At 54.7% G+C, this 11,387-nt stretch overlaps 2 protein-coding genes across 3 annotated transcripts in view; one reads left to right on the forward strand and one right to left on the reverse strand.

Annotated features, from left to right (window-relative positions):
• Positions 1-10,336, forward strand: part of FBXO41 (F-box protein 41) — a 29,257-nt gene extending 18,921 nt beyond the window's left edge. For both annotated transcript variants that reach the window (XM_017521945.2, XM_017521944.2), the window contains 8 exons: positions 555-796; positions 1,016-1,131; positions 1,247-1,399; positions 1,762-1,857; positions 4,224-4,342; positions 4,522-4,680; positions 5,715-5,830; positions 5,967-10,336. In XM_017521945.2, coding sequence (XP_017377434.1) covers positions 555-796; positions 1,016-1,131; positions 1,247-1,399; positions 1,762-1,857; positions 4,224-4,342; positions 4,522-4,680; positions 5,715-5,830; positions 5,967-6,029 — 1,064 coding nt within the window. In that variant the 3' untranslated portion in view covers positions 6,030-10,336. The remainder of the gene's footprint in view (positions 1-554; positions 797-1,015; positions 1,132-1,246; positions 1,400-1,761; positions 1,858-4,223; positions 4,343-4,521; positions 4,681-5,714; positions 5,831-5,966) is intronic.
• The window catches only part of CCT7 (chaperonin containing TCP1 subunit 7), a 19,930-nt gene continuing 17,870 nt past the window's right edge, over positions 9,328-11,387 (reverse strand). The window contains exon 10 of the mRNA XM_017521922.1: positions 9,328-9,396. Coding sequence (XP_017377411.1) covers positions 9,328-9,396 — 69 coding nt within the window. The remainder of the gene's footprint in view (positions 9,397-11,387) is intronic.

Consider the following 11,387-nt stretch of genomic DNA (forward strand, 5'->3'; position numbering starts at 1 on the left):
TTGTCTGTTGCACAAGGATGCCGCATCCAGCCCAGGGAGGGGTCCATTCACCTAGTGGGCTCATTAACATTTACAGGAGAGCAGTTGAGTGTTGCCTCCAAACTCTGAAGCCCCTGGTGCAGTGGGGGAGGCCCCGCACATGTGTGGGTGGGTTGGAGGTGAGAGGGTTAGGGTCAGGGGTGTAGCTGCACCCCATGTTCTGGGCAGCCGCATGTCTGCCCTCTGTTTCCAGAGGCCTGGTTTATACTCCAGCACCCCCCAACTCCTTTCCCTCTCCAAATCTGATGCATTACCTCATGTAGGGGGTGAGTTTGAGTGATATATAACCTTAAAAAGAAAGTTTACATAAGGTACACCTTTTTGTAATGCGTAAAATTAGAGATGGGGTACTTCCAAGGACAGGGATGCAGAGGCCCCTTTTCCTTCCCCCCCAGGCCCCGGTACCCCAGCATGCCCATTCCTCTGCAGCTCCCACCCTGCCCCAGCTCCCCACACACTTCCTCACACCAGCCTTGACCCTCCATGCTCACTTTTGAACCCCTGGTATTCTGCAGCCCGCCCCGAGGGAGGCAGTGGGCGGGGTCGGCGAGCAGAGAGGGGCAGCCCCTCACGCTCCAACGAGGTCATCAGCCCAGAGATCCTGAAGATGCGAGCCGCCCTCTTCTGCATCTTCACCTACTTGGACACGCGCACACTGCTGCATGCTGCCGAGGTCTGCCGGGACTGGCGCTTCGTGGCCCGCCACCCCGCAGTCTGGACAAGGGTGCTGCTTGAGAATGCCCGTATCTGCTCCAAGGTGCCTGCCCCACCTGTCTTCTGTTCCCTGCTTGAGGCCACCTTTCCCCTGGGTAGCATCTGACCCCTCAAGGTCTGGTCTTTGCAACCCTTACAACACTAGTGCCAACCTGGCTTGCCTGAAATGCTGTCATGGGGCCTCCTATCCTGGGGCTGGCCCACCTCCAGCCAACCAAGTTCAGATCCCTTCATCTCCAAGTACCCTTCCCCGCCCCCGCAGTTCCTGGCAATGCTGGCTCAGTGGTGCACCCAGGCTCACTCTCTGACACTGCAGAACTTGAAGCCCCGGCAGCGGGGAAAGAAGGAGAGCAAGGAGGAGTATGCCCGGAGTACCCGGTGAGGCCTGCAGTGGGTGGGTGGTGGGTGCTGTTGGGCCACAGGCCTGGAGTTAAGTAAGGATGTTTCCCAGAGGAGGAGGTGGCCAGCTCTCTGAGTTTCTGGTCATCCCCAGGGGCTGCCTGGAAGCTGGGCTGGAGTCCCTGCTGAAGGCAGCTGGGGGGAACCTGCTGATCCTGCGCATCTCCCACTGTCCAAACATCCTCACCGACCGCTCGCTCTGGCTGGCCAGCTGCTACTGCCGCGCACTGCAGGCTGTCACCTACAGGTGGGTCCACCTGACTAGAAGCATGGCCCATGCCCTCTCAGCCCAGGGTCCCACAATATCCCGAGGTACTGCATAGTCTCCACCAGGGTTCTCAAGCAAAGGGACCCAAGACCTCTATGGCCGAAGGGAAGGAAGCCTCGGCAAGAGCAGAGGCCACCAGAGTGGGCGACTCCAGCTTTGTCTTGTATCTTTTCTTTTGTATTTTTATTTTTGAAATAGAGATGGGGTCTCGCCGTATTGCCCAGGCTGATCGAGAACTCCTGGGCTCTGGTGATCCCCAGCCCTGGCCTTGGCCTCCCAAAGTGTTGGGATTACGGTATAAGCCACCCCGCCGGCCGACCTGCAGTTTTGTCTTTTCACAGGAGTGCCACAGACCCTGTGGGCCACGAGGTCATTTGGGCCCTGGGAGCAGGCTGCAGAGAGATCGTCTCCCTCCAAGTGGCACCACTTCACCCCTGGTGAGCCCTGGCAGGTTTGGGGGGTGGCAGAGGGGACACAGTTGGTCCTGTGTCCTGAGGAGTGAGTAGATCAGAGCCCATTCCACAAGCTATTAGGACAGATTCATGCACATTAATCTGTCCATTGAGGCCTTAGGAGCAGAGCTTTAAAATCAGACCTGGTTGGCCAGGCGCAGTGGCTCATACCTGTAATCCCAGCATTTTGGGAGGCTGAGGTGGGCAGATCACCTCAGGTCAGGAGTTCAAGACCAGCCTGACCAACAGGGGAAAAAACCTGTCTCTACTAAAAATAACAAAATTAGCCGGGCATGGTGGTGCGTGCCTGTATTCCCAGCTACACAGAAGGCTGAGGCAGGAAAATCGCTTGAAGCCAGGAGGCGGAGGTTGCAGTGAGCTGAGATCACACCATTGCACTGGTGAAACTCTGTCTCAAAAAATAATAATAATAAACTAAATAATAATAAATAAAATCAGACCTGGGGTTATGTCCTGGCTTACTGGCACTGTCACCTTGGGCATCCCAATCATGTCTTAGTTTCTCAAACTGCAAAGTAAAGGTGGTATTAGGAACTGTGGACCTTATTAGGGCTGTTACTGGCCCAGATGAGATCAAGTACCCAAAGCCTGCAGAGTCCACAGTAATTGTTCAGTAAACACCAGCTAAAAATCACCAGCTTTGTTTGACATATGAAAGGCGGTTCAGGGAGGTCGGTGTATAAGAACCAGTTGTTGGAGAATCCAGGCTATGAAATCCTTTCTCACTCTGCCTGGAGTTCCTCAAACACGCCAGGCTCTTTTGCTCCCCACACTTTGCCTCTCTCCACACGACAGCTCCTCCTGGACAGCGTGTCACTACTCACCTGCCTCCATCTCCACTGCACCTTGCCCTGACCCCTCTGTCATCGACTTTGCAGGATCATCCCTGACTCCTCTGCTCTCATCTCATCTGCCAAGTCCTGCAGATTCTGATTTCCAAGCACTTTTTTTCTTTTTCTGTTTTGAGACAGGGTCTCGTTCTGCCACCCAGGTTAGAGCACAGTGGTGCGATCTCAGCTCACTGCAACTTCCACCTCCCAGGTTCAGGCGATCCTCCTGCCTCAGCCTCCTGAGTAGCTGGGACTATAGGCATGGGCCACCATGCCCAGCTAATTTTTGTATTTTTAGTAGAAATGGGCTTTCACCATGTTGGCCAGGCTGGTCTTGAACTCCTGGCCTCAGGTGATCTGCCCGCCCTAGCCTCCCAAAGTGCTGGGATTACAGGCATGAGCCACCACGCCTGGCCCTACTTTGCAATAATTTGTTTATATTTCGATCTCCTCCACTAGACTGGTGGTTCTCAAGGCAGAATCTAGGAATGTCCATTTCTGTATCCCTGCTACCAAGTGGATAATAGATGCCAGAGAGATATCTATTGCCAGGGCAAATGCTGAGGGATGAAGTATTCAGGGAAATGGCAAGTTTGGTGTGAATGGAAAGGAAAGTTGGGGCAATCAGGAAGGGCCTTGCTAAGGACTTTAGGTTTTTTGCATTTTATCTAGAAAGCATTGGAAGCTCTTTCGGGGGATTTTAGATTATAAGAAAGGGATTAAGATCAGACTGGTAATGTTCTATGCCCCCCACCACTCCTGCCACTAAATAGACTGTCCACTCTTTGAGGGTAGGGACCCTGCCTGTGATGTCACCACTGCACCTCCAGGACCTAGCTCAGTTGTTCTTGACTTGATAACCATTTGCTGAATGGTGGCATGAATGGATGTAGGAATGAGGGGCTCCCGGTCTGTAGTGTGAAGGATGACACGGCAGGAGACTAGTACTAACCCAGAGAATGCCAATGGTGGTCTGAACTGTGGGTTCAAGAGTACTTGAGGTTGGGCTCAGTGGCTCGTGCCTGTGATCCCAGGACTTTGGGAGGCCAAGGAGGGTAGATCGCATGCGGACAGGAGTTTGAGACCAGCCTGGTCAACATGGTGAAACCCATCTCTACTAAAAATATGAAAAAATAAGCCGGGCATGGTGGCACACACCTGTAGTCCCAGCTACTTGGGAGCCTGAGGCAGGAGAATCACTTGAACCCAGGAGGCAGAGGTTGCAGTGAGCCAAAATCACACCACTGCATTCCAGCCTGGGTGACAGAGTGAGAACCTGTCTAAAAAAAAAAAAAAAAAAAGAGTGCTTGGGAATCAGAATCTGCAGGACTTGGCAGATGAGGGCATAATAGTCAGGGATGATCCTGATTTTCTGACTTGACCAGCTGGGTTGTTGGGAGGAACACTTGCCTCAGTCAGGGAGGGGTCCCACAGGAGGAACATGCTGGGGTGTCAGGCATCCAGAGACTTCTCTGATGACTCCCCCTTCCCATTCTCCAGCCAGCAGCCCACGCGCTTCAGTAACCGCTGCCTGCAGATGATTGGTCGCTGTTGGCCCCACCTGCGGGCCCTGGGGGTCGGGGGTGCCGGCTGTGGGGTACAGGGCCTGGCATCACTCGGTGAGTCTTTCCTTGGATTGAGTCGGGTAGTGAGAAGCAGGCATGGGTGCAGTGCTACCCTGTGAAATCCCACAGGGGATCAGGACTGCAGCCTGGGTGGTGGCAGGGGACCCAGGGTGCTGCCCGCGGGGGTGACCTGGGGAGTTTGTCAGCAGGATCCTTCTGCTTCCTCTTCCTAGCGAGAAACTGCATGCGGCTGCAGGTCCTGGAACTTGACCATGTGTCAGAGATCACCCAGGAGGTGGCGGCAGAGGTCTGCCGTGAAGGCTTGAAGGGACTGGAGATGCTGGTGCTCACAGCCACCCCTGTCACCCCTAAGGCCCTGCTGCACTTCAACAGTGAGCAATGGGGGAATGCAGGGCAGGGTATGACTGTCACCTTTCACAGGGCTCTGTCAGCAGGTAGCCTAACTATCACTGGTGCAGATTGATCAGGGCCTCCAGCCAAGGGCAGAGGCAAGGGGACAGGTTAAGAACACTGGGTCTGGAGCTCAACTGACCTAGGTCCCATGTCTGGCTCTGCTACTTATTAGCTCAGTGACATTGGGCAAGTTACTATACCTCTCCAAGTCCCATCTTCTAAGCTGACTGTCTAGGATGCGTGAGAGGATTAAATGAGATGATATGTGGAAGCCCCCCCAGGACAGTTCTCAGGGTGAGGACCCCTCTCTCCCTGAACTCCATATCATGCCTCCTTCGCTTCCACACCTTTCAAACCACCCACTCCACCCTCAGTCATTCATCCACCTGCACTGAGGACATGGCACCCAGTGTGGGCTGCTCCTGCCCAAGGAGACCACTAGCCAGGACCCTTTGGCTCCTGGGAGGACCCCATGCTGACTGCGCCAACATGCCTTGACCCTCTTTCCAAGACCTTCTTCCCCCTTCAGCCACATGGCACACCCTGGACCACCAGAATCAGGACCTCCCAGTGCTTCTCAGCCACCTTCCTCCACCTCTCCATACTTCACGCCCTTAAGCCCTCTGTTCCCCAGTGTTTGTCCCACCTCCCCCTCCTTTATGCTCCAGCCTGGATCCACAAGCCTCACCTCAGCCACTCTGTTCCTTGTCATTCATACCAGACCATGGACAGCTTCCCCCTCTGTCAGGGAAATTTCCAGAGCCCTTCAACAGCTGGCCGCTGCCCATTCACCCTCCCAGACGCCACTGCAGCCTCTCCGGTGCCTCAGCCCCATCTACCTCTCCCTACATCCGGTCGCCAGCCCCCAGATGGCATGGGTCTGCTGTCCTCTGTCATGGACAGAGGTGGTGGCTGGCACATGATTGTCTGCTTTCCTTAATTAGTGAGAGGATAGGAGGCAGCTCCATTGTCCAAGCCCAACACGCCCCCTGCCTTGCCCACCCTTTCTCAGGCATCTGTCGGAACCTAAAGTCCATTGTGGTCCAGATTGGGATTGCAGATTATTTCAAAGAACCCAGCAGCCCTGAGGCCCAGAAGCTGTTTGAAGACATGGTGACAAAACTTCAGGTGAGGGGTCAGCTCTGAGGCTGCCCAAGACCCCTAGTGGCATCCCTAGACTGGGGCCAGTGACCTGGGTGAGTGTGGCAGGAGGGACCCACCTGCCTGGCACAGAGGGAGGACTAACCCAGGGTTCTGTCCACAGGCCCTACGACGGAGGCCCGGCTTCTCTAAAATTCTGCACATCAAGGTGGAAGGCGGCTGCTAACCCGGGTAGGGGGCGGCAGGGCCCCTGCCAGCCCCACACCAGGGCACTCTCTTTGGACCTCAGAGGGACCCTGGTTTGGACTAGACCTTTGGAGGCCACGTGTTATCCCTGGCTTCCAGGGGAGACTGACAAGTCTCCTGTCGTCCTCCTGGAGCAGTGGAGCAACAGGCCTGACCCAGGGCACTGCCTCTCCAGTACAGGGGCTCGGACAGAAGCTTCCCTCTGACCCCAACCCTACCCTAGCTGGAGCAGCCTCTGGCACAGCCAGTGAGGAGCTGTCACCACCAGCATCTGGTGTTATCACCTGCAGGATCTGCAATAACCACCCAGTGGTTCCTCAGCTGTTCCGGCCGGCCTCTCCTTCCCGAGGCCCAGCCTCCTGGTCAGGAGCCTCTGGGGCCAAGGTCAGCGGGGGCTCCACAAGGCAGCTCAGACTTGGCAAGGAGGGCTCTTCTCCCCAACCCTGCCCCAGCTTCTGGGGGCACCCCATTTAGACAGCCTGCCTAGGCTCTGGATCTACATTTTCTGGGGATACTACAGGCAGACCTAGGGGCCTGGGCACATGGTCAGCCAAAAGCTGGGGGCAGCAGTACAATGGAGTGGTGGGGGTGGGTTTGGAAAGGAAACAGTCACCCAGAACTTCTCCCCAGGATGAGACCACCCTTCCAAGGTGGGGGATTGCCAGGGAGAGAAAACTTATTTATTGCTGTAAGACAAGACCCTTCCTCTCAGCCCCACACCCCACTGCACACCGGAGCTAAATTCAGAGCTGAAAGGTGCATGTTTCTATACCTACACTCATTCTGAGGGACCCTCCAGAGGGTCAGGGTCCCAGCCCCAGGCAGCCCTGTCACAGTGAGTAGTTCCTGTCCTCAAGGAATTTCTAATCCAGGTGCTTGGGCAGGAACCTGATGGCCTTTGGGTCACCAGGGCTGTCTGGGAGGGAGGCACGGGGCCACCCTCTGTGCTGAGGCCTTGGAGGAAGCCAGGATGAGGGTGGCTTGCTTTGCTTCCTTGTCTAATTAGCTTGCTTGGAGATGTGGCCTTGGCAGGGGGCCAGACCCATGGGGCCAAGAAGAGGAAGAGCATCCTCCAGACTCACTCCCCCTCCTCAGTCTCCACAGGACCGGCGGGCTGAGTGAGGGCTGCCTTGGAGTCTTCTGCCTAGGGGCAGTGCTGAACCTGGGCTGGAGCCACTTGGCTTAGAAGCCACAGGATGCCAGTGGGGCTTTTCACCGGCCTTTGCAGTCCCCAAAGTATCAGGTCTCAGCACCAAGGCTCCAAAGGCTCAGATCTCCCCGGTTCCTCCTCTAAGTACTCCCGTAGTGGCTCAGAGGCTGGGGGTCCTGCCAACCTTCATTTGGAAAGTTCTTTCAGACATCTAAACTAGATCTACCTTAGGGTTTCTTTCTCTCCTAGATAGAATCGGCTCCCAGCCCTAGCCATTAGGCCTGGCTGGGGATGGGGTCCCCTCATTACCCAGTCCTTTCCAGGGACCAACTTCCTAACACAACCTAGCTTGGACATGAAGACCCAGCCCTAGGTTACCTTGTAAAGAGTCCTCCAGAGCTGGGACCCCACAGGCTCAGCAGCACACCCAGCTCCCCTAGTGTCACTCCCTAGCTCTGTCCCAGCTCTTGCTATCATGGCTGACTTTTCCTCCCATGGCTTGTTCTGTCCTTGCCCTTAACCTAAAATACCAAGGGTGTTATGCTGGCAACTCCCTGCCTAGTCCTGCACGAAGCCTTGGCTGTGTGTGGCACCCCCTGCTTCTACCCCAGAGCAGCTGGCTCCACTGGTTTCCTCCCTGCACCAGTCCTGTCCTCAGGGGTCAGGAAAAAGCAGCACAGCCGCCTTCTCCTCCAGAGGCCTGGAAGGGAGGTGGAGGTCCACTAAGGGCCTGGCTGCTTTGGGTTTGTTTGTCCTGCCTTGCCAACTGCACCCCTGTAATTCCTGCTCCCTGTGACCCCAGAACCAGAGGTGCTGCCTTCCCTGTCTCCTGGACAAAGCACAAAGGGATGCCCTGTTTGGCTTAAGCCTGCCCAACTGAGGGATTTTCTCTGCCCCTGGGACCTTCCATCCCTGAATACAAGGCTCTGGGCAACTTCTGAGTGGTACACACTAGACTGCCTGGCATCAGCCCTAGGAAAGGAGGTTGGGGTGTATGGGCAATGAGCTAGGGTGACAGAAGGGTGGTGCTGAAAGGTTACTGATGCTAGTCATAGTTTTATTCACTCATTCATTCATTCATTCGTGCAATAGTACTGAGCACCACCAGCACTAGAGACAGAAGGATGAACAAGATACCCTTCCGCCTGGGGGGACGTCCACTTCCCATGAGTTTAGCGATTTCCAGGAAAGCCCCTCAGTCCTCCGCCCTGTTCTGGCTATGTGAAGGATGTGTGAGAGCACATATTGCACAGGCCTAAGCCTTTGCAGCAGGAGTAAGAGGTCAGAGTATCGCATTGCACACGCACCCCCCGGGGCTGACAGGCCTGTGCACCCCAGCCTTCATGCATGCTGAGCACTGGCAGCTTTACAGCCCTTGCTCCCCACCAGCCCTTTGATGCTCTTCTTTTGTTCTCTCCTGGGGGATGAGCCCTGCTGCTGAGTAGGGAGCTTTTGCTTGCTGGGAGGCTCTATGCATTCATTTCTTTGGCAACCATACAGCTAAGGCTGAGGATGGAAACAGGGACAGTGGGCCTGGCCATCCCTATAAGCACTTCATCCATCTTTACCCATCCAAAGGGGATCCCTCCACATTTCATACTCAGTAAGATGCAAAAAAGAGGAATATCTGAGAACAAGCAGCCCTGCTCCAGGGGCCCCAGGTATGTGTTGAGGCGCAGTAGAGGTGGCCACTTGGTGTTCCTACCACCCCCTGCCATCTAGCCTGGCCCCAGTGCCTACCTTGGAGGCTGGTGTACTTGGCTTAAGTACTTCATGCTTTATTCAGGTTGCTTTCCCACAGCACTGGCAGAAAATGATGCATATATATGCATCCTTGCGGGGATAAAGAATGGGTGGGCTGCCCAGAACCGTCGCCTTTCCCCAGCCAGGAGAGACCACCGAAGTATCAGGGCAGCTCTTGCTTTCTTAGTCCTATAATACTAGAGTCTGAGCAAGCCCCTCAGGAATTGCCTCAAAAGGAAAAAACAAAACAAAAAAGGCCTCCTTCCCAAGGCCTGCTACTCCAAGGTTTGGCTCCATTCCTTGCCTTTGGGTCCTGCCTGTTACCCTGGTCCTGGTTTCTAATCTTTTGGGCCACAGGTGGGGAGCAGTCTGGGCCCCAATCCCTCTAAGGCGCTAAGCTGAAGGAGACCTTCCCAGAGTGACTATTGGTGCCAAAGTCCGAGTTCCTGGTGGACTTGGGGTAAAAACAGGAGAGATGGTGAGTGGGTGTATGGCCCACGTGCCCAGAGAAGTTAACTCGAACCCATGGGACCTGTCCCAGCCTGTCAGTCCCTGATGAGTGTAACTTCCTTCCCCTGGGGGCCTGGCCCTTCTCTCTACCCCAGTGGCCATGCTTTCTCACCCAGCTTTGTACCAGGCCTGCATTTCTGTATATATTGCTGTGTATTGTGTGTATGTATGTATTCCGGACAAGTGTTCATTTGCAGCCCTTGCCTGAGGATAAGGTTTAGGATTGGGTAAAGATCAGAGTACCAGGGCCAACAAAGGCAACTACTCCCTCCCCAACCCCTTGGGACCTCAGCCAGTCCCAAGGCTGCCCTGACAATCAAGCAGGCTCCCCACCTTGAGGCCAAGTCTCCTCTGCCACTGCCAGCATGGCCCAAGGGAGGCTTGGCCTTGGGCTTGCCCAGCCTCAGCTCTACCCTGGCAAGGGTCTTATATCCAGGGCAGAGGCCTGAGGTGACCCAGGCTTGCCTTGTGGCTGATGCCAGCAGGCTTGGTTCTAGTGGGCACCACTGGTGGGGACCTCCATAACTGGCCCCTAGGCCCTGCCTTCCTGCACAGCTAGGCTATAATGGGCCTGAGTGTGAGAGGGTAGCTTCCCCAGCCCCAAGCACAGGCAGAGGGGTGGAGAGCAATTTTTGGTTTTATTTTTGTTTCTGAAGTGGTGCCTGTACCTCCAGCCCCCAGGGGGCCTTCCCTGGCCACACTTCTCTGCCCTACCCAGGCATCGCCATCCCAGCACTTTGCTCCATGTCACCCATAAGATGCCCTTTGCTGAATGTACCTGAGCGTATGTATTTAAAAGGACTCACATGGGCATCAGAGAATTTATGACTCTGTATCCAATAAAAAAGGTGGTGAAACTGGTATCTCTGCCACAGGGAAGTAAATGGGATGTGGCCACACTTGTCATCTGTGTCACCATAGTCTTTCTGCAGCTTAAGTGCACACAGGCAGGTAACCCAGTGGAATGAACGGTGGCTCACACCTGTAATCCTAGCACTTGGGAAGCTGAGGTGGGAGAATCGCTTGAGCCCAGGAATTCGAGACCAGCCTGGGCAACATAGTGAAACCCTATCTCTACAAAAAAGTTAGCTAGGCATTGTGGCATGTGCCTGCAGTGTCAGCTACGTGGGAGGCTGAGGTGGGACGATATCAAGCCAGGGAGGTGGAGGTCACAGTGAGCTGAGATCATGCCACTGCACTCCACCTTAGGTAACCAAGTGAGGCCCCAACTCAAAAACAACAAAAACTTGTCTCAGGACTGCAGAAAAGCCACCTAGGTTACTGCCTTGCCACAGCTCAACCCCGCTTTCAGTGTGTGCATCCAGAGGAAATGCCTTGGGATACATTATTTCTGACTCTCAGCTGGGAGAGACTGTCTTCATGGGCAAACCCAGCAGCAGTACAACAGGGCAGCAGGCACTGCCCAGCCCCTCCCTGGCTTGGCTGCCTCCTCAGGAGGCTCTGGCCAGCCAATCAGGCTTTGACTGGGGGACACCAAGTTGCCATCATGGTCTGGCCTTGATTTTCCCATTTTATAAAATGCCCTTGTGCCCCTGACTTGATTCCTAGAGTCCTGAAATACTTAAAACCAGAAAAAAGAATAGGTGTTTTAGGCTTAAACTGTGTCTCTAACATCAAGTAAAATGAATATTTAAGTCTCACTACTCTTTGAGCTAGCTACTCTTACCCTGTCATAAAGGTAGAATAACAGAGGCTCAGAAAAATTAGTCTACCCAAAGAACATCAAGTTAGGAGGAAAGCCAGACTCCAAAGCCTGGACCTATGTGCTTGAGTCCATCTAACCAGGAGTGGCTAGGTTCAGATAATTTTTTTTAAAAATCACTTTCCAGGCCGGGCGCGGTGGCTCAAGCCTGTAATCCCAGCACTTTGGGAGGCCGAGGCGGGTGGATCACGAGGTCAAGAGATCGAGACCAT

Source organism: Cebus imitator, unplaced genomic scaffold (assembly GCF_001604975.1).
Source record: "Cebus imitator isolate Cc_AM_T3 unplaced genomic scaffold, Cebus_imitator-1.0 Scaffold23, whole genome shotgun sequence".
In the NCBI taxonomy this organism is placed as follows: domain Eukaryota; kingdom Metazoa; phylum Chordata; class Mammalia; order Primates; family Cebidae; genus Cebus; species Cebus imitator.